The sequence below is a fragment of the Pristiophorus japonicus genome, chromosome 3 (genome assembly GCF_044704955.1).
Source record: "Pristiophorus japonicus isolate sPriJap1 chromosome 3, sPriJap1.hap1, whole genome shotgun sequence".
Lineage (NCBI taxonomy): Eukaryota > Metazoa > Chordata > Chondrichthyes > Pristiophoridae > Pristiophorus > Pristiophorus japonicus.
The window spans coordinates 185395498-185421664 of NC_091979.1; the positions used below are offsets into that span (position 1 = coordinate 185395498).

The 26167-nt window shown below is 48.4% G+C and overlaps 2 protein-coding genes across 3 annotated transcripts in view; one reads left to right on the top strand and one right to left on the bottom strand.

Moving 5' to 3' along the window:
* orc2 (origin recognition complex, subunit 2) overlaps positions 1 to 26167 on the top strand; it is a 309274-nt gene that overhangs the window by 149447 nt on the left and 133660 nt on the right. The window lies entirely within an intron of this gene.
* The window catches only part of LOC139260024 (hyccin 2-like), a 122638-nt gene that overhangs the window by 20918 nt on the left and 75553 nt on the right, over positions 1 to 26167 (bottom strand). For both annotated transcript variants that reach the window (XM_070876090.1, XM_070876089.1), the window contains exons 2-7: positions 25024 to 25099; positions 24327 to 24428; positions 21761 to 21940; positions 12443 to 12523; positions 8654 to 8769; positions 7487 to 7582 (exon numbers count right to left, since the gene is read on the bottom strand). In XM_070876090.1, coding sequence (XP_070732191.1) covers positions 7487 to 7582; positions 8654 to 8769; positions 12443 to 12523; positions 21761 to 21940; positions 24327 to 24428; positions 25024 to 25074 — 626 coding nt within the window. In that variant the 5' untranslated portion in view covers positions 25075 to 25099. The remainder of the gene's footprint in view (positions 1 to 7486; positions 7583 to 8653; positions 8770 to 12442; positions 12524 to 21760; positions 21941 to 24326; positions 24429 to 25023; positions 25100 to 26167) is intronic.

Consider the following 26167-nt stretch of genomic DNA (forward strand, 5'->3'; position numbering starts at 1 on the left):
AATCTGTATCTCCGCCTTAAATAGATTCAATGACCCAGCCTCCACAGCTCTCTGGGGCAGAGAATTCCATAGATTTACAACCCTCAGAAGAAATTCCTCCTCATTTTAGTTTTAAATGGGCGGCCCCTTATTCTGAGACTATGTCCCCTAGTTTTAGTTTCCCCTATGAGTGGAAATATCCTCTCTGCAGCCAACTTGTCGAGCCCCCTCATTATCTTATATGTTTCAATAAGATCACCTCTCATTCTTCTGAACTCCATCCTGCTCAACCTATCTTCATAAGTCAACCCCCTCATCTCTAGAATCAACCTAGTGACATTTCTCTGAACAGCCTCCAATGCAAGTATATCCTTTCTTAAATACGGAGACCAAAACTGTACGCAGTACTCCAGTTGTAGCAGGACTTCTCTGCTTTTATACTCTATCCCCCTTGCAATAAAGGCCAACATTCCATTTGCCTTCCTGATTACTTGCTGTACCTGCATACTAACTTTTTGTGTTTCATGCACAAGGACCCCCAGGTCCCTCTGTACTGCAGCACTTTGCAATTTTTCTCCATTTAAATTATAATTTGCTTTTCTATTTTTTCTGCCAAAGTGGATAACCTCACATTTTCCCACATTATACTCCATTCTGCCAATTTTTTGTCCACTCACTTAGCCTGTCTATATCCCTTTGCAGATTTTTTGTGTCCTCCTCACAATTTGCTTTCCCACCCATCTTTGTAGCGTCAGCAAACTTGGCTACATTACACTCGGTCCCTTCATCCAAGTCATTAATATAGATTGTAAATAGTTGAGGCCCCAGCACCATTTCCTGCGGCACCCCACTAGTCACTGTTTGCCAAACGGAAAAGGAGCCATAAAAGGAGCGTCAAGTGGCGGACATGGAGCAGCGTGGAGGCAAGCCACTGCAAGGTACAATGCGAGCTGGTGCAGGAGGGCAACGGCAGCGAAGAGTGACGTCAGCACGTGGGCGGGTGCAGCAGGAGCGGTGAGATCGGGGCCATGCTGACTCTGCTTGATTTGGAAAAGCAAAATTCAATGTCCCGCTACTGCTTCCTTAATAATGTACTCCAGCATTTTCCCAACGACAGATGTTAGACTAACTGGTCTATAGTTTCCTGCTTTTTGTCTGCCTCCGTTTTTAAATAGGGCGTTACATTTGCGGTTTTCCAATCCTCCGGGACTGCCCTAGAATCCAGGAAACTTTGGTAGATTACAACCAATGCATCCTCTATCTCTGCAGTCACCTCTTTTAAGACCCTAGAATGCAAGCCATCAGGTCCAGGGGACTTGTCTGCCTTTAGTCCCATTATTTTACCAAGTACTACAGGTGCAGTGTCCAGAATTAAGAACCCTCAGGACCGAGGCCGTTCTGGATTCTGCGTTTTTCCGGACTTTGGAACGTCTTTCTGACATCACCCGAAATCTGAAAACACCTGAGCCCGGGTTCGGGTATTCCCAGATTTCGGAGCATCAGAAAGGGGGGTGGGGGTGCTCACCAAGGAGATGTTCGGGCCGCTGGCCCCGTCGATGAGGTCGTCGGTCAGGCCCCGCAGCCGAGGAAATATTTGGTGGTTGGGGGGGGGGGGGGGGAGGGGCAGTCCCGTCCCGTCGCCGAGGAGCTGGTTGGGTGTGGTGGTCCTGAGGTAAGCGCAGCGAGGCGAGGCCCGAGGTCAGGCAGCGGCTGGACCTTGAGGTCGGCGGGTATGGATTCCGGTACATATTACGGATTCCAGACAACCCTGCCACCAATTGGTCCGGAGTCCTGATTCTGGAACTCCCGATTTTGGACTTCATTAGTGATACTGATTGTATTAAGTTCCTCCCTCCTTATAGCCCCTTGATTATCCACTATTGGGATCTTTTAGTGTCTTCTACCGTGAAGACCAATACAAAATATTTGTTCAACACACTGCCATTTCCCTGTTCTCCATTATTAATTCCCCGGTCTCATCCTCTAGGGGACCAACATTTACTTTAACCACTCTTTTCCTTTTTATGTAGAAACTCTTACTATCTGTTTTTATATTTCGTGTTAGTTTACTTTCATAATCTATCTTCCCCCTCTATCGTTTTATTAGGCGCCCTTTGCTGGCTTTTAAAAGTTTCACAATCCTCTGGCCTCCCATTAGTCTTGGCCACATTGTATGCCTTTGTTTTCAATTTGATATTTCCTTAGTTAGCCATGGATGGTTATCCCTTCTCTTAGTCTTTCTTTCTCACTGGGATATATTTTTGTTGCGAGTTATGAAATATCTCCTTAAATGTCTGCCACTGCTCATCAACCGTCCCATACTTTCATCTATTTTCTCAGTCTACTTTTGCCAACTCTGCCCTCATACCTTTGTAGTCTCCTTTATTTAAGCTTAGGACATTGGTTTCAGATCCAACTTTCTCACCCTCCAACTGAATTTGAAATTTAATCATGTTATGGTCACTCATTCCTAGAGGATCCTTTACTATGAGATCATTTATTAATCCTGTCTCATTACACAGTATCAGATTTAAGATAGTCTGCTCCCTGGTTGGTTCTGCAACGTACTGTTCAAGGAAACTATCCCGGATACACTCTATGATCTGAATGGTGACAGATTAGGAAAAGAGGAGGTGCAACAAGACCTGGGTGTCATGGTACATCAGTCATTGAAAGTTGGCATGCAAGTACAGCAGGCGGTGAAGGCGGCAAATGGTATGTTGGCCTTCATAGCGAGAGGATTTGTGTATAGGAGCAGGAAGGTCTTACTGCAGTTGTACAAGGCCTTGGTGAGGCCACACCTTGAATATTGTGTGCAGTTTTGGTCTCCTAATCTGAGGAAGGACGTTCTTGCTATTGAGGGAGTGCAGTGAAGGTTCACCAGACTGATTCCTGGGCTGGCAGGACTGACACATGAAGAAAGACTGGATCGACTGGGCCTGTATTCACTCGAGTTTAGAAGAATGAGAGGGGATCTCATAGAAACATATAAAATTCTGACGGGATTGGACAGGTTAGATGCAGGAAGAATGTTCCCGATGTCGGGGAAGTCCAGAACCAGAGGTCACAGTCGAAGGATAAGGGGTAAGCCATTTAGGACCGAGATAAGGAGAAACTTCTTCACTCAGAGAATTGTGAATCTGTGGAATTCTCTTCCACAGAAAGTTGTTGAGGCCAGTTCGTTAGATATATTCAAAAGGGAATTAGATGTGGCCCATATGGCTAAAGGGATCAAGGGGTACGGAGAGAAAGCAGGAAAGGGGGATTGAAGTTGCATGATCAGCCATGACCATATTGAATGGTGGTGCAGGCTTGAAGGGCCGAATGGCCTACTCCTGCACCTATTTCCTATGTTTCTATGAACTCTTCCTCAAGGCTGCTCTGGCCAATTTACTTGGTCCAATCAATATGAAGGTTAAAATTGTCCATGATTATTGCCGTTCCTTTATTACAAGCCTGCATTATTTCTTGATTTATACTCCATCCAACAGTGTAGCTACTGCTAGGGGGCCTATAGACTACGCCCACCAGCGACTTTTTCCCCTTATTATTCCTTATCTCCACCAAACTGATTCTACATCTTGATCCTCTGAGCCATTATCGTTTCTCACTGACGCACTAATCCCATCCTTTAACAACAGTGCTACCCCACCTCCTTTTCCTTTCTATCTGTCCTTCCGAATTGTCAAATACCCCTGAATATTTTGTTCCCAGTCCTGGCCACCTTGCAACCACGTCTCTGTAATAGCTATCAGAGCATACCCATTTGTATCTATTTGTGCCGTCAACTCATCTATTTTATTACGAATGCTACGTGCATTCAGATAAAGAGCTTTTAAATTTGTTTAGCATTTTTTCCTGCTTTGACCCCACTTTCTGATTGACCTTTATGTTTATATACTCTGTCCCTTCCTGGCTTGCTCTGGTTTTTATTTCCCCTAGTGCTACCCTGATCTATTGCCTTCTCCTTGTTCTTTGACTTTTTAAATTTTCACTCACCTGAATCCTCCCCCCGACTAATTAGTTTAAAGCCCTCTCTACAGTCCAAGTTATTTGATTTGCCAGGACTCTAATCCCAGCATGGTCTAAGTGGAGTTCGTCCGAATGGAACAGCTCTCTCTTACCCCAGTACTGGTGCCAGTGTCCTACGAACCAAAACCCATTTCTCCCACACCCAGCTTTGAGCTACGTGTTTAACTCTCTGATCTTATTTACCCTATGCAAATTTGCTCGTGGCTCAGGTAGTAATTCAGAGATTACCTCCTTTGTGGTTCTGCTTTTTAATTTGGCCCCTAGCTGCTCATAATCCCTCAGCAGAACCTCTTTCTTTGTCCTAGCTATGATGTTGGTACCCACGTGGACCACGACAACTGGATCTTACCCCTCCCACTCCAAGTTCCTCTCCAGCCCTGAGGAGATGTCCTTAACCCTGGCACTGGGCAAGCAACACAGCCTTCGGAACTCACGCTCTTGGCTGCAGAGAACAGTATCTATACCCCGAATGATACTGTCCCCTACCACTATAATGTTTCGTTTTATTCCCCTCACTTGAATGGTCCCCTGTACCACAGTACTGTGGTCAGTTTGCTCATCCTCCCTGCAGTCTCTGCTCTCATCCACACAGGGAGTAAGAGCCTCGAACCTGTTGGACAAGAGCAAGGGCCGAGGTTCCTCCAGCACTACCTCCTGGGTCCCCATATCTTCCTCACTCATAGTCACGCCCTCCTGTCCCTGACCACGAAGCAAATTTGAATGAATTAATCTAAGTGGCGTGACTATCCCCTGGAACACAGCGTCCAGGTAACTCTCCCCCTCCCTGATGTGTCGCAGTGTCTGCAGCTCAGACTCCAGCTCATCAGCACGGAGCTGAAGTTCCTCAAGCCGCAGACACTTGCTGCAGATTTGGTCGCTGTGGATCTCAATGGGGTCCAACCAGCTCCCACATGCAACAGCAGTAACACATCGCCTGTCCTGCCATCTCTAATGTATTTAATTAATTAGATTTAGTTTTTAATTATTAATCCCAGACCCTAATGTAAGGCCCTTCATTTAAAGCAAGAAAGGAAAAGAGAGGAAACCTCACCAACCAATCATTTCTCTGCCTTTCTGTGACGTTGAATGTCATCACCCTGTTCTCCTTTGTCGTTCTCTCTTACCTGCTCGTGCTGCTCTCTGCTGGGTCCGGGCTGCTCGCTGTTTTATACCCATTGCTGCCGGTGTTGTTCCCTCACAGGTCCAGGGAGTCTGCACTCTCTGCTGGGTGCGGGCTGCTTGCTGTTTTACACCCGCTGCTGCCGGTGTTGTTCTCTCACAGGTCCAGGGAGTCGGCACTCTGTGAGGGAACATCATCGGCAGCAGCTCGTTTCATTTCCCCACTGACAACAACTTGTATTTATATATCGCCTTTAAGTAGTGAAACGTCCCAAGGTGCTTCACAGGAGTATTATGAGTTAAAAAAAGTTGACATCGAGCCGCATAAGTAGAAATTAGCGCAGGTGATCAAAAGCTTGGTCAAAGAGGTAGGTTTTAAGGAGCGTCTTGAAAGAGGAGAGAGAGGTAGAGATGCAGAGAGGTTTAGGTAGGGAGTTTCAGAGCTTGGGGCCTAGGCAACAGAAGACATGGCCACCGATTGTTGAGCGATTATAATCAGGGATACTCAAGAGGGCAGAATTAAAGGAGCGCAGATATCTTGGGGGTTTGTGAGGCTGGAGGAGATTACAGAAATAGGGAGGGGGCGAGGCCATGGAGGGATTTGAAAATAAAGCTGAGAATTTTGAAATCGAGGATCATCTCTAGTTTATGTAGGGTAGAATGTGGGAGGCCAGCCAGGAGTGTGTTGGAATAGTGAAGTCTAGAGGTAACAAAGGCATGGATGAGGGCTTCAGCAGCGGATGAGCTGAGGCAAGGGTAGAGACGGGCAATGTTACGGAGGTGGAAATAGGCGGTCTTAGTTATCCGGTCGAAAGCTCATTTTCAGGGTTAAATATAACACTAAGGTTGCAAACAGTCTGGTCAGGTTCAGACAGAAGTTGGGGAGAGGGATGGAGTCAGTGGCTAGGGAACGGAGTTTGTGGCTGGGACCGAAAACAATGGCTTCGGTTTTCCTAATATTCAATTGGAGAAAATTTTTGCTCATCCAGAGCTGGATGTTGGAGAAGCAGTCTGACAATTCAGAGATGGTTGAGGGGCCGAGAGAAGTGGTAGTGAGGTAGAGCTGGCGTACTTGTGGAAATTGACACTGTTTCTGGATGATGTCGTCAAGGGGCAACATATAAATGAGAAACAGGAGGGGGCCAAGGCTAGATCCTCGGGGACACCAGAGGTAACGATGCGGGGCGGGAAGAGAAGCCGTTGCAGGTGATTCTCTGGCTATGATTAGATAGATAAGAATGGAACCAGGCGAGTGAAGTCCCACCCAACTGGATGACAGAGGAGAAGCGTTGGAGAAGGAGATAGAGTGATCAACCGTGTCAAAGGCTGCAGACAAGTCAAGAAGGACAAGGAGGGATAATTTCCCTTTAGCACAGTCACAAAGAATGTCATTTGTGACTTTGATGAGAGCCGTTTCGGTACTGTTTCGGACAGATCAGAGGCGAAAACTTCATCTTTTGCTTTCTGTCACGCCCCTGGGTACAGGATCACATACAGCAGACATCGCAAAGCGCTGGAGAAGTACCACCAACGCTGCCTCCACAAGATCCTGGAAATCCACTGGGAGCATGGGTGCACCAACGTCAGTGCTCTCGCCCAGGCCAACATCCCCAGCTCGATCACGCTCGACCAGCTCCGTTGGGCAGGCAACATCGTCCGCATGCCCGACATGCATTTCCCTACGCATGAGGTCTACTCGGAACTCCTACACGGCAAGCGAGCCTCAGGTGGGTAGAGAAAACGTTTCAAGGACACCCTCAAAGCTTCCTTGATAAAGTGCAATATCCCCACCGACACCTGGGAATCTCTGGCCCAAGATCGCTCAAAATGGATCATCCGGGAGGGCGCTGAGCACCTCGAGTCTCGTCCCCGAGAGCGTGCAGAAATCAAGCGCAGACAGCAGAAGGAGCGTGCGGCAAACCAGGCTCTCCAACCACCCTTTCTTTCAACCACTGTCTGCCTCACCTGTGACAGAGACTGCAATTCCCGCATTAGACTGTACAGCCACCCGAGAACTCAATTTTAGAGTGGAAGCAAGTCTTCCTCGATTCTGAGGGACTGCCTATGATGATGATGATGATGATGGGTACAGGATGCTTTAGTGCAGCTCGACTTGACTGCACAGCTGCGATAGTGTCTTTGTCTTCTCTCCTATTCTGTTTAAAAGGTATAACTCAGCTTCTCTGTTTTCACTCTCTCTGTCCAATGTACACGGCTGCACCCATGCAAAAGAGCGGGGTTACATGCCTCATTAACCAAATGACAATTTATAAAAAAACACTTAAAGAATTAAGCTTTAAAATAAACCTTGATCCCCACTATTGGTGCTAATTGTACTTTTCGAAGCAACACTTACCTCGAGCACACACTACACAGGGAGCGATAGGAAGAGTTGGGCATGCAGACCACTGCAGAATTATAGCACAACATGAGGAATCTCAGCACTTCAAACCTGGAAAATACATCATAGAACTTTATGTATCTGGATAAACTACTTCATGGTATAAAGATAAGGCCACTTGCACAATGAAGCATTCCTTCAATAGGCTCCTGAAACTTGTCTCACACATTTTATGCAACAGTATTGTGTCACTCCCAGAGCCAGTTACCGCAGGACTTTAGGATTGTGCCGATTGTGAAGCAAAGACTGGCAAAGGCAAAACCTCACCAATGGGCAGGGGGAATATTAAGAATTACCGCGATGCAGCAATACAATCTGCACATTGGCACTTCTACCACACCAACCTGGCACCCATCGGCTGGTAAGACATTTCCTTTTCACAAACCAGCCAAGCTGCGGCTGTCCGAGCAAAGTCATCAACTTAGTAGCAAAGTAGGGCAATTTTGTACTTAAAAAAAAAACCACTCAGGATATGGGCGTCTCTGGCAAGGCCGTCATTTATTGCCCATCCCTAGTGGTCCTTGAGAAGATGTTGCTGGGTCTTCTCTTTGATGTTGGCAGTCCATGTGGTGAAGGTGCTCCCACAGTGCTATTCATGGTATTGTTAAAGGTTTTAGGTGCTGTAGAACTGAGCAGTGGACTGAGACTGCTAAAATCGTATCATATGGAACCCTTACAGGCAACAGACAGAGCAGAATTTCAATGTCCAGAATTTGAGAACCAACGTCTGAGGTATGAAAGGCCAGGGTTCAACTCATTATGCCACTCTATGGATCTGATTACATCATATCTAGAGTGATGCTCAATGAAAAGAGGAGAGATACCTCAGTTCACTCTCTTACACATACTGCACTGGCACAGATCTAGAATTAGGCCATTTGCCACCCTCTGGAAAGAGAGGTGCAGAGTGAGGGGCACAGCTGGGGGGGTGGGGGGAAATGGAGCTGGGGGGCAGAGCCGGGGGAGCAGAGCCAGGGCACAGAAGGAACACAGCGAGCAAATAGGATGAACAAAAATAAGATCAAGAAAGTTAGCGGACAAGCTGAATGCACACACTCACTGTCAAGCCACAGAGACACAGGCCCAGAACTGAAGGCCCAGTTTGTGTGGTGCTTAACTTACCTGTTTTGTGCTGTGAAGTTCTCCCTCTGAGGGTGAAGGTCACTGTACACCACTCGGATTAGGTCGTGTTGACTAAGTGCTCCTTCTGTCAGGGCCATGGAGCCTATACTTGAAGGCTGCATTAACACAAAGGGAGAGGCTTTCACATATTTGGGTAAGGTCATGTACTGATGATTTCTGGATTATTAGTCCAGAAACAATGAGTTCAAATCCCAATTTTAATTTAATTTTTTAAAATCTGGAAATAAAAAGCCGGTACCAGTAAAAGTGATCATGAAGCTGTCAGATTGTCGTAAAAACCAAAAAGGTTCATTAATGTCCTTTAGGGAAGGAAACCTGCCGTCCTTATCTAATCTGGCCTATATGACTCCAGTCTCACACCAACATGGTTGTCTCTTAGCTGCCCTCTGAAGTAGCCTAGCAAGCCACTCAGTTGTATCCAACTTTCTCAGGGCAATGAGGGATGGGCAATAAATTTTAGACTTGCTAGCGACATCCACATCCCAAGATTGAAAAAAAGTGTATTTACACCCTTATGCTGGCTTTCCAACAAATTGTGCTAGCCTTGAGGTTCCTCCTCTTCTGAAAGCTGATTCTTGTGGAGTCACAGCTTCAAAGAATCTGTGAGCCCAGATATCAAATAGCCAGGCTATTCAACGAAGGGAGTGGTGCACCCAAATCCAGCCCTGTCCTCACCCAGCGTCCATACTCTCGTCTCCGAGTCAGCAGGTTGTCGGTTCGAGTCCCACTCTAGAGATGCAAGCCCATAATCTAGGGTGACACTCGGGGAGTGCTGCACTGTCAGAGATGCTATCTTTCGGATGAGTCGTTAAACCGAGGCCCCACCTGCTCTCGCGCGTGGATGTAAACGATCCCATGGCACTAAGAGGAGCAAGGGAGTTGTCCCCAATGCCCTGGACAATATTTATCCCTCAATCAACATCACTAAAAACAGATGATCCGGTCATTATCTCATTAAAGTTTGTGGGATCTTGCTGTATGTAAACTGACTGCCGCATTTCCTACATTACAACAATGACAACACTTCAAAACTAATCTATTGGCTGTAAAGCACTTTGCGTTGTCATTAGGTCATGAAAGGCGCGATATAAATGCAAGTCCCTTTCGCTGCAGCAGTAATGAGGTGCAGGCGCATGATCAGCCCCGTGTGTTTCTGGCAGTGGGGTCGAGCAGTTCTGGCACCTCACCCAGATTTCTTTCTGTCAGTAGTTTATTTAATCTGATTGTCTGCCTGTTCTCCAATTTGATCGTAACCGGCACCTTGCAGTTTATCGATGTTCACTGAGCCCCTTTGCTTTTTAACACACAAAGTGCGTTAGCTGGATACATCAGCTGTTCACCCAATGTATCGGAAGTCAGGGACACCTGGGACCTGAGCAGAGACTTGCACAATGGCTTTTGCTGGAAGGACACCCAGTGTTTTGGTGAAAGGTCATTCCAAACTGCCACAGCTGCTTTTTGCAAGTTTCAGTTTCATTCAGCATGGATGACTACATCTTCGGCAGATTTATGTTGGCAATTGGATTTTCTGACAGATGATGCTTCCTCTTCCTAGTTCCGATATTCTGCTGGGTTTGAGCACAGCAAGGCTTGGAACATCCTGAGAAATTCTCCACCTTGTCAGATCTTTGCTCTCTCAATAGGAAGCAGCTCCATACACGGCTCTCCCAACCATCCATCCCCTTGGGTGTTTGAAGGGTTGTCCTCCATATAGTCTGTGATTCCTTCTGTGCACTTTCTTCTCATTTAAATAAAAGTACCTTCCTGGATTTTTTTTTTGTCCCCATGTGAAGCACTTTGCATTTCTCGGCATTGAATTTCATCTGTGGCCTGTTTGACTATTTGACTATTTGAATCCTCTCGCAGCTTATCCTGTCCCACCTTGGAGTCTCCCACCTTCACTGGTCTTGAATTTTATTGGCGGTTTACTTGTGACAAGGAGGCGACTTAAGAACGAAGTCTGGCTCCCTGTGAAATTCTCAACTGACAGCACCCCCACAGGAAGAAGCACACTAACCAGCCACTCCCACCGTTGCCATACCAGAATGTGAAGGATTCACGTCCCAGGAGATCTGTCACTCACTGGAATCTGCGTCCTACTTGAGTATTACATCCTTTGGAGGACTAAATGAATGAAAAAGGAAGGAAAGAACTTGCATTTCTATAACAACTTTCATGTCCTCAGGATGTTACAAAGCGCTTTACAGTTAATGACTTTGAAGTGTAATCACTGGTGTTCTGTAGCAAAATGCACCTGTTTGTGCACTGCAAGGTCCCACAAACAGCATCAAGATGAATGACTGTTGATGTGTTTTACTGATGTTGGTTGAATGATAAATATTGGCCAGGACACCAGGCAGAACTCCCCTGCTCTTCAAATGGTGCCGTGGGATCTTTTACGCCCACCTTAGAGGGCAGGCAGAGGCTCAGTTGAACACTTCATTCGAAAGGAGGCACCTCTTACAGTGCAGCACTCCCTCAAGCACTGCAATGAAGTTCGAGCCCAGACTATGGGCTCAAATCTCTGAAGTGGGGCTTGAATCCACGATCTTCTCGATCAAGAGGAGAGTGCTACATCCAGACTAACATCTAAATTTCATACAAATGTATAAGCAGTCATTTGCTAATATCACATGGCATAATTTCTAGGTTATATGCAATAAAACTGGCTTGAAGCTCAGTTTGTGTCGCAGTTAATGTGTTTTTGCTAGTCCATTCTTGTTATTAGGAAGGAATTTTTAAAATCTTAATCTCAAAAAACTTATGGTGCTACAAGTTCCACTGATGCAGATTTTTCTGCTTTGAATTTTCCTCAGTTAGATGCTGCATTAAATCAGTGTTCCTGTCTAGTCACATGACCTTTGCTATTTTACACAGCTATTAAACCACAAGTTTTGATCTAAGTTTTCAAGATATTAAGAGGAACTGAGGGGGTAGAGACAGAAACTATTTCCGCTGGTTGTGGATTCTAGGACTAGGGGGCATAGTCTGAAAGTTAGAGCCAGACCTTTCAGGAGTGAAGTTGGGAAACACTACTACATGCAAAATGTGGTGGAGATTTGGAACACTTCCACAACCGGTAATTGATGCGAGGTCAATTGTTAATTTTAAATCAGAGATGGGTAAATTTTTGTTAACCAAAGGTATTAAGGGATATGGGGCAAAGGCGGGTATATGGAGTTAGGTCACAGATCAGCCATGATCTCATTGAATGATGGAACAAGCTCGAGGGGCTAAAAAGCCTTCTCCTATTCCTAGCTTCAGGACAAATTCTTATGAACCCCCCAGCGTTTGGATAGTTCCTGAGGATTACTCTCTTTCTCTCCTGCTCCTCCTGTCCTGACTCAGGCTGGATACATTTCCACAGGAGCTGGCTGCTGTGGCCTGGACAGTAGGTATCAGCAGGGTGCCCACAAAGACAGAACCAGAGCTGCCCTGAAACCCAGGGACACATTTTATAGCTGGGATCAGTGGATAGAGTTGGATCCCCATCTGGATATTTTCCCCACTACAGTCCAGGGTTGCGGAGACAAATTTTTAACTCCAAAAGCCGCCCTGATGGAGGTCAACTCACCCCGCACAGGTAAGGGACAGATGAGAACCTTGTTGTCAGCACAGCCTTTCATTCAACCCCAGAGAAAGCCAATCATCAAGTTTAAAAAATCTCACCAAACATGAAGCTACAACATTGATTGCACAATCCCACATTACAGAAGCCTCCAAGATTACAGAGCAAGGTGAATGATGAGTCCATAGGAAAGCACTCACCTCATGATATACTGATGGTTTGGACAGTGACGGAATTGTGAAGGACAGGACTTTATTGTTTCCATCTCTATCCACTATCTCCTGCGAGCAAAATACAACGAACGTGTGTTACTAGCTCCCATTTCACCCTAAAACAGTTTCATTTAACACATCTTTTGCTTTACATTATAAAAAGAGGGCTTGACAAGGCTTTGAATGACTGTAGCGTAGCAACAAGCCCCAGAAACCGGTCAGACTGATGAATCATGTGGTCACAATAGTGTGAAGGCAGTGAATTCAACCCGAGAATACAGACACGGAAACAAAGCCCAGCACAACCTGAACCTTCCCACTGAAAACAAACCCAGCCCAGCTCAACCTTAATCTTTCAACGGACACCCAAACCCAGCCCAGCTCAACCCAAGACTCCACCCGCTACCTCCCCCCCGCAGACACCCAAACCCAGCCCAACCGTAATCTTCTAACGGACACCCAAATCCAGCACAGCTCAACCCAAGACTCCCCCCGCAGACTCCCAAACCCAGCCCAGCTCAACCTGAACCTTCCCACAGACACAAACCCAGTCCAGCTCAACCCGAGATTTCCCAGATACCCAAACCCAGCCCAGTTGAACCTTCCCATAGACACCCAAACCAGGTCAACTCAAACCCAACCTAGCTCAACTCAAACCCAGCCCAACCCAACCTGATTCTTGCCACAGACACCCAAATCCAGCCCCACTCCCGCCCAGCCCAGCCCCACTCCCGCCCCAGCCCAGCCCCACTCCCGCCCAGCCCCAGCCCCAGCCCAGCCCAGCCCAGCCCCACTCCTGCCCCAGCCCCGCCCCAGCCCAGCCCCACTCCCGCCCCAGCCCAGCCCAGCCCAGCCCCACTCCCGCCCCAGCCCAGCCCCACTCCCGCCCCAGCCCAGCCCCACTCACGCCCCAGCCCAGCCCAGCTCCACTCACGCCCCAGCCCAGCCCAGCCCCACTCCCGCCCCAGCCCAGCCCCATTCCCGCCCCAGCCCAGGTCAATCTGACCCTTCCCACAGACACTCAAATGCAGCTCCGCTCAACCTGAACCAAGCTCAGCTCAACCTGGAAAGGATACACTGAAGAAAGGAGAGGGGATGACTTGCTAACACACCAAAAAGGGGTTGAGTTCACAGGTGTTATAATGAGGGACCTGATATGCCAGGTCCCGAACTACACATCGAAGGGTGGAAGATGCCTGTGTGTGGATTTTTTCTTTTAAAAACGTGTGGTGGCCATTGCACAGCAGCCATCACACGGACTTGACAGAGCTAGGTCTTTGTCCAGTGGCAAGGATTAGCCAAGATAACTGGAGACCAGCTCTGCTGCATGGACCTAGTGCGCGCACATATCGCAGTGTGGGCTGACCCATGCTGCCCCTGGGCCTTCGCCTCTCCTGGGCCCCGATCACATCTCTCCACGATCACTCGCCGCTCCTTCGCCCCAACCTCACCGCTCCTCTGCTGCTTGCCACCTCTCTTGCTGTACCTGACCACGCTCCAATCAGCGACCTGGATTGTGGTGAGGTCCAGTCCAGTCACCCTCCTCCAAGTCATCGCCCTCCTGAACTGGCTCGCGCTGTACCTTGCAATGGCTTGCCGCTGGTGTTTCCTTGCAGGTCGGGGCTGCGTTGAGTGATGCGCTCACACAGCCACAGTGGTGCGTTGATTCCACACAGCACCTGGTGCAGCTGCCAGGTGACTGGGCGAGGGTACCGTAACTAATGCAATGATAAAATGATCTTTACAGCGTGACAACTGTGAGAGAAATGCATGGAACAGCACCTTGTACATGACCTTCTTTGACCTTACAAAGGCCTTTGACACTGTTAACTGCAAGGGACTAAGGTATGTCCTCCTCCGTTTTGGTTGCCCCCAACAGTTTGTCGCCATCCTCCGACTGCTCCAAGATGACATGCGGGCCGTGATCCTTACCAATGGATCCATCACAGACCCAATCCACGTCCGGAACGGGTTCAAGCAAGGTTGTGTCATCGTGCCAACCCTCTTCTCGATCTTCCTCGCTGCAATGCTCCACCTCATTCAACAAGCTCCCCACTGGAGTGCAACTAAACTATAGAACCAGTGGGAATCTGTTCAACCTTCGTGGCCTCCAGACAGATACAAGACCGCCCCATCCTCTGTTGTCGAACTACAGTACGCGGACAACATCTTCACCGAGGCATACGAAAGCATGGGCCATACACTAAACATCCGTAGGACAAAGATCCTCCACCAACCTGACCCCGCCACAAAGCACTGCCCCCAGTCATCAAGTTCCACGGCGCAACCCTGGACAACGTGGACCACTTTCCATACCTTGGGAGCCTATTATCAGCAAGGGCAGACATCGACAACGAGGTTCAACACCGCCTCCAGTGCACCAGCGCAGCCTTTGGCTGCCCGAGGAAGAGAGTGTTCGAAGATCAGGCCCTCAAATCTGGCACTAAGCTTATGGTCTACAGGGCTGTAGTGATAGAGGCCCATCCTGTATGACTCAGAGACATGGACCATATATAGTTTACACCTCTAATCGCTGGAGAAATACCACCAACGATGTCTCCGCAAGATCCTGCAAATCCCATGGGAGGACAGATGCACCAGTGTCAGTGTTCTCGATCAGGCTAACGTCCCCAGCATCGAAGCACTGACCACACTCGACCAGCTCCGTTGGGCAGGCTACATTGTTCGCATACCTGATACAAGACTCCCAAAGCAAACGCTCTACTCGGAACTCCTACACGGTAAGCGAGCCCCAGATGGGCAGAGGAAACGTTTCAAGGACAGTCTCAAAGCCTCCTTGATTAAGTGCAACATCCCCACCGACACCTGGGAGTCCCTGGCCAAAGACTACCCTAAGTAGAGGAAGAGCATCCGGGAGGGCACTGAGCACCTCGAGTATCGTTGCCGAGACCATGCAGAAACCAAGTGCAGGCAGCGGCAAACCAAACTCCCCACTGACACTTTCCTCCAACGACTGTCTGTCCCACCTGGGACAGACTGTAATTCCCGTATTGGACTGTTCAGTCTCCTGAGAACTCACTTTTAGAGTGGAAGCAAGTCTTCCTCGATTTCGAGGGACTGCCCATGATGATAAAAATGAGATTCAGGAGTTTATAGGGCACTGAATGTAAAGGGCAAGCTAAGTGATGTCGATCTGTATATATTTTTTCCAAATACTTGTCAAATCGACTTTAAATTGATGTTAGTCTCTGTCTCAACAGCCGCTTGACTAAAACATTCCCTGTTCTAATCATCATCATCATCATAGGCAGTCGCTCGGAATCGAGGAAGACTTGCTTCCACTCTTAAAATGAGTTCTTAGGTGGCTGAACAGTCCAATACGATAACCACAGTTCCTGTCACAGGTGGGACAGATAGTCGTTGAGGGAAGGGGTGGGTGGGACTGGTTTGCCGCACACTCTTTCCGCTGCCTGCGCTTGATTTCTGCACGCTCTCGATGACGAGACTCGAGGTGCTCAGCGCCCTTCCAGATGCACTTCCTCCACTTAGGGCGGTCTTTGGCCAGGGACTCCCACGTGTCAGTAGGGATGTTGCACTTTATCAGGGAGGCTTTGAGGGTGTCCTTGTAACGTTTCCGCTGCCCACCTTTGGTTCGATCACCATGAAGGAGTTCCGAGTAGAGCGCTTGCTTTGGGAGTCTCATGTCTGGCATGCCTGCCCAGCGGAGCTGATCAAGTGTGGTCAGTGCTTCAATGCTGGGGATGTTGGCCTGGTCGAGGACGCTAACGTTGGTGCGTCTGTCCTCCCAGGGGATTTGTAGGATCTTGCGCAGACATCGTTGGTAGTATTTCTCCAGCGACGAGGTGTCGACTGTACATGGTCCATGTTTCTGAGCCATACAGGAAGGCGGATATTACTACTGCCCCGTAGACCATGAGCTTGGTGGCAGTTTTGAGGGCCTGGTCTTCAAATACTCTTTTCCTCAGGCGGCCGAAGGCTGCACTGGCGCACTGGAGGCGGTGTTGGATCTCGTCGTCAATGCCTGCTCTTGTTGACAGGAGGCTCCCGAGATAAGGGAAGTGGTCCACGTTGTTCAGGGCTGCGCCGTGGATCTTGATGACTGGGGGGCAGTGCTGTGCGGCGAGGGCAGGCTGGTGGAGGACCTTTGTCTTACTGGTGTTTAGCATAAGGCCCATGCTTTTGTACGCCTCAGTAAATATGTCGACTATGTCCTGGCGTTCAGCCTGTGTGTGTGTGTGTGCAGACGCAGGCGTTGGCTGCGTACTGTAGTTCGACGACAGAGGTTGGGGTGGTCTTGGACCTGGCCTGGAAACAGCGAAGGTTGAACAGCTTCCCACTGGTTCTGTAGTTTAGATCCACTCTAGCGGGGAGCTTGTCAACTGTGAGGTGGAGCATGGCGGCGAGGAAGATTGAGAAGAGTGGAAGCAAGTCTTCCTCGATTGCCGATGATGACATGCAGGCCATGATCCTTACCAAAGGATCCATCACAGACCCAATCCACGTCCGGATCGGGGTCAAGCAGGACTGCGTCATCACCCCAACCCTCTTCTCAATCTTCCTCGCTCCACCTCACAGTCTGTTCTAATAACTATCTGGGAACACATTTCTTCTAACTTTCCATTTTCATTGTTTGCTGTGTCAACTATGGTGAGTCAGTGTGTTGTGGATTTGTGTCCAGGGACTTAAGAACATGATCTAGACTGACACTTCAACTTCAGCACAGTACTGAATAAGTGCTGCACTGTCAGAGGTGCCTTCTTTTGGATGTGATGTTAAACCCGGGCCCGGTCTGCCTCCTCAGATCCCATGGCACTATATTGAAGAAGTGCTGGGGAGTTCTCCTCAGTATCCTGGCCAATATTTGTCCATCAACTAACCTCACTAAACACAGAACACATCTTGTTATTTATCCCACTGCTGTTTTTAGGAGTTTGCTGTGTATAAATTGGTTGCCACATTTCCTACAACAGTAACTACACTTCAAAGTTACTTAATTGGCTGTAAAGCGCTTTGACACATTTTGAGATCATGAAAAGTGCCATATAAATGCAAACTCCTTCTTACATAGTCTGGAATGATTGTTTCATATCCCCTAAACACCAAGCAATGTATAGCTTGATTTGCTGAGCTGGGTTACATGGGGAGGATGGTTTGCGCCCGTGATTGAGCTGTTGGTTTGCAGGCTGTTTTCTGGGAGTGCAGTGAGTAATGCTTTGTCTTGTGTTGCCCCTCTGTACATATTGTGGACATGCTGGGAAGGATGGAGCTCAGAGCAGATTTGAAAGCCGACAGAGCACCTTCTTCCACTCAATAATCCAAGTTTTGAGAGACTGAAAGCCAGGCTGGTTTCCAGGTTATGGCACTCACATTCAAGCTCTGAGCACAGTCCAAACAACCGTGGCTATCAAGGGAAATCAGGGATAGTATTAAAGCCAAGGAAGTGGCATACAAATTGGCCAGAAATAGCAGCGAACCTGGGGACTGGGAGAAATTTAGAACTCAGCAGAGGAGGACAAAGGGTTTGATTCGAGCAGGGAAAATAGAGTACAAGAGGAAGCTTGCAGGGAACATTAAGACGGACTGCAAAAGCTTCTATAGATATGTAAAGAGAAAAAGGTTAGTAAAGACAAACGTAGGTCCCCTGCAGTCAGAATCAGGGGAAGTCATAACTGGGAACAAAGAAATGGCAGACCAACTGAACAAGTACTTTCGTTTGGTATTCACTAAGGAGGACACAAACAACCTTCAGGATATAAAAGGGGTCAGAGGGTCTATTAAAGAGGAGGAACTGAGGAAAATCCTTATTAGTGGGAAATTGATGAGATTGAAGGTCGATAAATCCCCAGGGCCTGATGGTCTGCATCCCAGAGTACTTAAGGAGGTGGCCTTGGAAATAGTGGATGCATTGACAGTCATTTTCCAACATTTCATAGACTCTGGATCAGTTCCTATGGAGTGGAGGGTAGCCAATGTAACCCCACTTTTTAAAAAAAGGAGGGAGAGAGAAAACGGAATTATAGACCGGTCAGCCTGACATCGGTAGTGGGCAAAATGATGGAATCAATTATTAAGGATGTCATAGCAGCGCATCTGGAAAGAGGTGACATGATAGGTCCAAGTCAGCAAGGATTTGTGAAAGGGAAATCATGCTTGACAAATCTTCTGGAATTTTTTGAGAATGTTTCCAGAGTGGACAAGAGGGAACCAGTTGATGTGGTATATTTGGACTTTCAGAAGGCTTTCGACAAGGTCCCACACAAGAGATTAATGTGCAAAGTTAAAGCACATGGGATTGGGGTTGGTGTGCTGACGTGGATTTAGAACTGGTTGGCAGACAGGAAGCAAAGAGTAGGAGTAAACGGGTACTTTTCAGAATGGCAGGCAGTGATTAGTGGGGTACCGCAAGGTTCTGTGCTGGGGCCCCAGCTGTTTACACTGTACATTAATGATTTAGACGAGGGGATTAAACGTAGTATCTCCAAGTTTGTGGATGACACTAAGTTGGGTGGCAGTGTGAGCTGCGAGGAGGATGCTATGAGGCTGCAGAGTGACTTGGATAGGTTAGGTGAGTGGGCAAATACGTGGCAGATGAAGTATAATGTGGATAAATGTGAGGTTATCCGCTTTGGTTGTAAAAACAGAGAGACAGACTATTATCTGAATGGTGACAGATTAGGAAAAGGGGAGGTGCAACAAGACCTGGGTGTCGTGGTACATCAGTCATTGAAGGTTGGCATGCAGGTACAGCAGGCGTTTAAGAAAGCAAATGGCATGTTGGCCTTCATAGCGAGGGGATTTGAGTACAGGGGCAGGGAGGTGTTACTACAGTTGTACAGGGCCTTGGTGAGGCCACACCTGGAGTATTGTGTACAGTTTTGGTCTCCTAACTTGAGGAAGGACATTCTTGCTATTGAGGGAGTACAGCGAAGGTTCACCAGACTGATTGCCGGGATGGCGGGACTGACATATCAAGAAAGACTGGATCAACTGGGCTTGTATTCATTGGAGTTCAGAAGAATGAGAGGGGATCTCATAGAAATATTTAAAATTCTGACGGGTTTAGACAGGTTAGATGTAGGAAGAATGTTCCCAATGTTGGGGAAGTCCAGAACCAGGGGTCACAGTCTAAGGATAAGGGGTAAGCCATTTAGGACCGAGATGAGGAGAAACTTCTTCACCCAGAGAGTGGTGAACCTGTGGAATTCTCTACCACAGAAAGTTGTTGAGGTCAATTCACTAAACATATTCAAAAAGGAGTTAGATGAAGTCCTTACTACTAGGGCAATTAAGGGGTATGGCGAGAAAGCAGGAATGGGGTACTGAAGTTGCATGTTCAGCCATGAACTCATTGAATGGTGGTGCAGGCTCGAAGGGCCGAATGGCATACTCCTGCACCTATTTTCTATGTTTCTATGTTTCAAACAATTTCAAACAGATTTGTTTCTGAACCCCTGTAATCTCTGGCAGGACAATCAGCCTCTATCAGTCATGGGGCAGTGTAATCTGCAAGAACCAGCGACCCAAGTCTTTATGAAGCTGCTCAGCAACTCAGACATTTGAATTATTTGTAATCTCGAACTTTGACCATAATCGTACAGAGAGCACCCTTTCAGCTTAGCGCTGCCTTCACATCTCATTCATTAGCTGTGTTTGCATCCCACTCTCTCCCCCTTTCTTTTCTTGGAGCCTGGGCTTCCAACACTGTAATTACGGCAATCCTCATTTACTGAATATCCCACAAGTGAACGTGCCAACACTACAGGGTGGAGGAGGGGAGTTAAGCGTTTAGCCCTACGCATTATCCCAGGATATGAACAGGGCCTCAACTACTAGATGACGCAAACAGGAGGGGCAAACAGATTGTGATTCAATAGTATGTTTCTGTACTGTAACAGACTGGGATTTAATGTAGCATTGTAGTAGATGTGTCTAAGAAATGAGAGAGATCCCAACTACAGTAGTGAAACTGCTCCTCTTGAGAACCAGAGCACAAGGACATGGACGCTCTCATTATCTGGTGATGAACAGCAACATGTACTGATCAGAACCTAACTTACTGATTAGCGTTGACTGATGCTGTGCCTTAAATGGGGGGGCTATAGGAGCACTGTACACTGGCCGTATAACCAATTTACACTGGACCTGCAGGACACTGTATACTGATAGTATAACCTGTCTACACAGGACACTGCAATGCTCAGAACGCGAAGGTGCGAGGGCTACATTTCTCTAGGCAAGTAGGGATCAGCGAGGTGATGACAGCTGGCTGTGAACAAATCCTGTGAATGAGAGAGATGAATTTGAGGGAGGGAGTTAACAAGGGGACAGGGGAACTATACCTCCATAAACATCTCTGACCAAGAATATGTGGCCTAGGCCTCCCGCAGTGGGAATCCAGCATCCGAGAACAGAACTTGTAGCTTCTCCTCTCCGCTGAGTGTTCAAGGGGTAAGAGTCGAAACTGGTCAATGCGGTCATAGCTGAACTACTCGCAGCTCCCGTGGCATTGCTCACACTGAGTTGCAGATCCTAATAGGCCCCACATAAAATCCCAAACAGCAGCAAATTACAACTGCACCTCATTACCACTGAGCCTTCAGGGGACAGTAGCTGTTCATTCAGTGCTGGTGCTGGAGGTGACATTATATTAATAATAAATGACAATATTAATTATTCAGGTGCCAACAGCTGGGGGGGTGTGTGTTTTGTTTGCAAATGTTCAGTTAACATATTGGATAACACTACAATATTATACATTTTGGAGAATGATTTATGTGGTGAGATGTAATATTTTGAGTAGCATTTATAGGGAGTTTGCCAATCTGTCTTTCTGTTGGTTATTAAGTAGAGCAAAGGGGCTCGACCAGGGTGAAAGTATTTAGATCGGGTTTGCACCATTATAAACGTATAAACAAAAATTGAGAAGGCAGAAAGGTAGAAAGAAAGGCAGGAACGGACAAGAATGAGTAACAGCAAATCCAGCCACATTAATTCTCGATTGAAGCCCATCCCTCTGGTACATTAACTCTCCCATCGAAGCCCCTCCCTCTGGTACATTAACTCTCCCATCGAAGCCCCTCCCTCTGGTACATTAACTCTCTCATCGAAGCCCCTCCCTCTGGTACATTAACTCTCCCATCGAAACCCATCCCTCTGGTACATTAACTCTCCCATCGAAGCCTCTCCCTCTGGTACATTAACTCTCCCATCGAAGCCCCTCCCTCTGGTACATTAACTCTCTCATCGAAGCCCATCCCTCTGGTACATGAACACACACACTTAGCCAGACACACATCCGGACACAGACCCGGATATGGAGCTTACCAGATTGTAGATACCCAGTAGCAGGGCTTCAATGCAGCCATTGTTCTGTCTCTCTCGACTTGACGTGATGCACAGATATCCCCAGATCAACTCGGGCAAAAACTGCAGCGTAAACCTCTTCAATCTCACCTCAGAGCTCCGATACAACTCGAACAGCTGGTGACACACAGGCTCCAGTAACTGTGTACAGAGCAATAAGCAGAGTTAGAAATAGAAAGAGGAAAACCATAACAGCTTCCTGGACAGCAATACATGATGTGAAAATGTGTTGAGTGTGATTGGTGACACTGCCTTGTCTTTATGCCAGTGAGGGCAACCCATGATGGGACATGGAATAACGCCTGAGCCCCCGGCACATTACGTAATGGTTTAAGTATCCCCACCTGGGAAGTAATCTAAAACATCCCAACTTTTCCATTCAAATTACCCTCTACGACTTTTAACTTAACGAGTTTCATTATACCAGTCACGCTTGGCTCTGTTCCAGACTCAGGCTAACCTGACATGTTGGAATCATGAACTACTGCACTCTTCACCACGATTGCTTATGTGCTTGTTATTAAAATACTGGGGGATTTTACACCAAATAGAAGCTGAAAATTCTAAATGGCACTTAACAATAGCAGGATAATTCACACACACAGCCAAGGAAACGGTGGCAACCCCCCCTCCCCCGCCCGGGAAAAACACCGCCACCCTCTCTTTCCTACCTACTCCCTCATCCTGCCAAGGAAACGCCATCACACTATGGAGACGGAGGCATACTATGCCTGCCGCATGCCGCCACCCGCCAGGGCCAGGGAAACTTCTTCACATCCAGCGAGTATCAGGACCCAACCCATTGCACCACCCTGGCCCTCGCACCCATTACAGCGCACCCGGCCCCCGCACCCATTTTTAAACATTTATTATAGTTCATGGGATGTGGGCATCGCTGGCAAGGCCGTATTTATTGCCCATCCCTAATTGCCCTCGAGAAGGTGGTGGTGAACCGCTGTTCTTTGTAGCAGTTTGCTACAACTGAGTGACTTGCTAGGCCATTTCAGGGGGCAGCTAAGAGTCAACCACATTGCTGTGGGTCTGGAGTCACATATCGGCCAGACCAGGTAACGATGACGAATTTCCCTAAAGGACATCAGTGAATCAGATGGGTTTTTACAACAGTTTCATGGTCACCTTTACTGATACTAGATTTTTTATTCCAGATTTATTTAATTAACTGAATTTAAATTCCCCAGCTGCCATGGTGGGATTTGAACTCATGTTTCTGGATCATTAATCCAGGCCTCTGGATTACTACTCAAGTAACATAACCACTATGCTACCGTTCCCACCATTACAGCGCCCAGACTCCCAGACCCATTACAGCACCTGGTCGCCGGCACCCATTACAGTGCCCCGGACCCCGCACCCAATACACGCCCGGACCCCCGCACCCATTACAGCTCGCCTGGATCCCCGAACCCACTACAGCTCGCCCGGACCCCCGCACCCATTACAGCTCGCCTGGACTCCCGCACCCATTACAGCTCGCCCGGATCCCCGCACCCATTACAGCTCGCCTGGATCCCCGAACCCACTACAGCTCGCCCGGACCCCCGCACCCATTACAGCTCGCCTGGACTCCCGCACCCATTACAGCTCGCCCGGATCCCCGCACCCATTACAGCTCGCCTGGATCCCCGAACCCATTATAGCTCGCCGGACCCCCGCACCCATTACAGCTCGCCCGGACCCCCGTACCCATTACAGCTCGCCTGGATCCCCGAACCCATTACAGCTCGCCCAGAGCCCCGCACCCATTACAGCTCGCTGGATCCCCGAACACATTACAGCTCGCCCGGACCCCCGCACCCATTACAGCTCGCCTGGACTCCCGCACCCATTACAGCTCGCCAGGACCCCCGCACCCATTACAGCTCGCTCGGACCCCCGCACCCATTACAGCTCGCCTGGACCCCCGCATCCATTACAGCTCACCCGGACCCCCGCACCCACTACAGCTCGCCCGGACCCCCGCCCCCACTACAGCTCGCCCGGACCCCCGCATCCACTACAGCTCGTCCGGACCCCCGCACCCACTACAGCTCGCCCGGACCCCTGCACCCACTACAGCTCGCCCGGACCCCCGCACCCACAACAGCTCGCCCGGACCCCTGCATCCACTACAGCTCGTCCGGACCCCCGCACCCACTACAGCTCGCCCAGACCCCTGCACCCACTACAGCTCGCCCGGACCCCCACACCCACTACAGCTCGCCCGGACCCCTGCACCCACTACAGTTCACCCGGACCCCTGCACCCACTACAGCTCGCCCGGACCCCTGCACCCACTACAGCTCGCCCGGACCCCCGCACCCATTACAGCTCGCCCGGACCCCCGCACCCACTACAGCTCGCCCGGACCCCTGCACCCACTACTGCTCGCCCGGACCCCTGCACCCACTACAGCTCGCCCGGACCCCTGCACCCACTACAGCTTGAGGGTCGCACCCTCTGTAGCCATTATAGGGACGGAGGCCCAACTCCCTGACCTGACAGGACACACTAGCTGCAGGTGCCTTACCTCATTGCTGGGGTCTTGAATGACCTTATACAGAGTTGGCACTAAATTCTTCTTCTGGTGGAGAGTAGCTGCATAAGTGGATAGCTGAGTTTCAGGTAAAGTCTGTAACAGACAGAGGGGAAAAGGAGAGATGAGAAAATCTGTCAAAGTCTCAAGGACTTGACCTAGTGATAATCGACACAGTTGGATATCAGCACCATCACTGTCACGTCAAAGCTTAGCTGACAGCGGAGGGCCAGATTGTGTGTGGAGCTCAGCACCTCCTTAGTAGAGAGTCTGAATTTAAATGGCTCCTATGTCTTCAGTATAATCACTACTCAACAGGACTACACACTGCAGTAATGATTGGAGCTGATGGGGGAGGCGGTGAAGGAAGGGGGGGAAAGTGCGGGTGGGTGGCGAAGAGCGCGCGGGGGGAGGGGGCGGCAAGTGGGGGGGGGGGGTGGCGGCCAGGGGGTGGGGGGAGATGGGGTGGCACACGCAGGTGAGGAGCGGCACGGCAGTGGATCGGTCAGTGTGTTTTCATGTGAAGAATAGCCTTTGTTGTTCAGCCTGGAGTGGCTGAGAGCAACACAGGTATCTGGGAACAGGTTGCCCAGATATAAATTTTCAGGACACCGGGGAGAACTCGCCAGCAAAGCTCAGACAAAGTGGGAACGGTCTTGACCTATCCCAGGTGCATTCGTGCCAACATTACCTTGAATTGAGAGAGCCACTCCTCCACGACCCCTCCATCTGAGCCCAGCATCGTCTTACTGCTCGCTCACCGTTACCTGAGAAGGAAATGTAAACTTCAAATCACACAATCTTCAGAAACTCCATGTTATAGATGTCTATAAAATCTATAATACAACGGACACCAGTGAGCCGCATATCCAACTTTTCTGATGAAACTGAGTGATGGGAGCAGAAATTTGTAAAGTAACATTGATTAAGTGAGTGGGCAAAACTGGTAGATGGAGTTCATTGTGGAGAAGTGTGAGGTCATCCACCTTGGACCCAGGAAAGATGTCAAGGTATTTTCTAAATGGAGAGAAGCTAGGAACTGTGGAGGAGCAAAGAGATTTAGGAGTCCATGAACAGAAATCACAAAGCTAGAGGACAGGTAACAAAAATTAAAAAGGCTAATGGAATGTAAGTCTTCATCTCGAAGGGGTGGAAGTTATGTAATTTTATAAAGCTCTGCTTAGATTCCATTTATTGTGGTGCCCAGAACTGAACACAGTGCACCTTTAGAAGGATATACTGGCCTTGGAAGGGGTGCGTTGCAGATTCACCAGATACCGGGGTTAAAAGGGTTAAATTATGAGGACAGTTTGTATAGACTAGGCGTGTATTCCCTCAAATGTCGAAGATTAAGGGTTGATCTTAATTGAAATTTTTAAGATGATTAAAGGATTTGATAGGGTAGAGAGAAATTATTTCCTTTGGTAGCAATAAGGGGGCATAACCTTAAAATTAGAGCTAGGCCGTTCAGGGGTGATGTCAAGAGTACTTCTTCACACCAAGGGTAGTGGTAATCTGGAAAACTCTTCCCCCAGAAAGCTGTTGAGGCAAATTTCAAAACACACTTTGATAGATTAGATAGAAACACAAGAATTCGGAAGAGTACTGCTCCTCGAGCCTGGTCCGCCATTCAATATCATGGCTCAACCTCAACACCACTTTTCCGCCCGAGCTCTATATCACTTGATTCCCCTCGAGTCCAAAAATCTATTTTATAGCTTTGAATATACTTAAAGATTCAGCATCCACAGCCCTTTGTGGTAGAGAATTCCAAAAATTCACACCCCTCAGTGAAGAAATTCCTCCTCATCTCAGTCTTAAATGGCTGACCCATT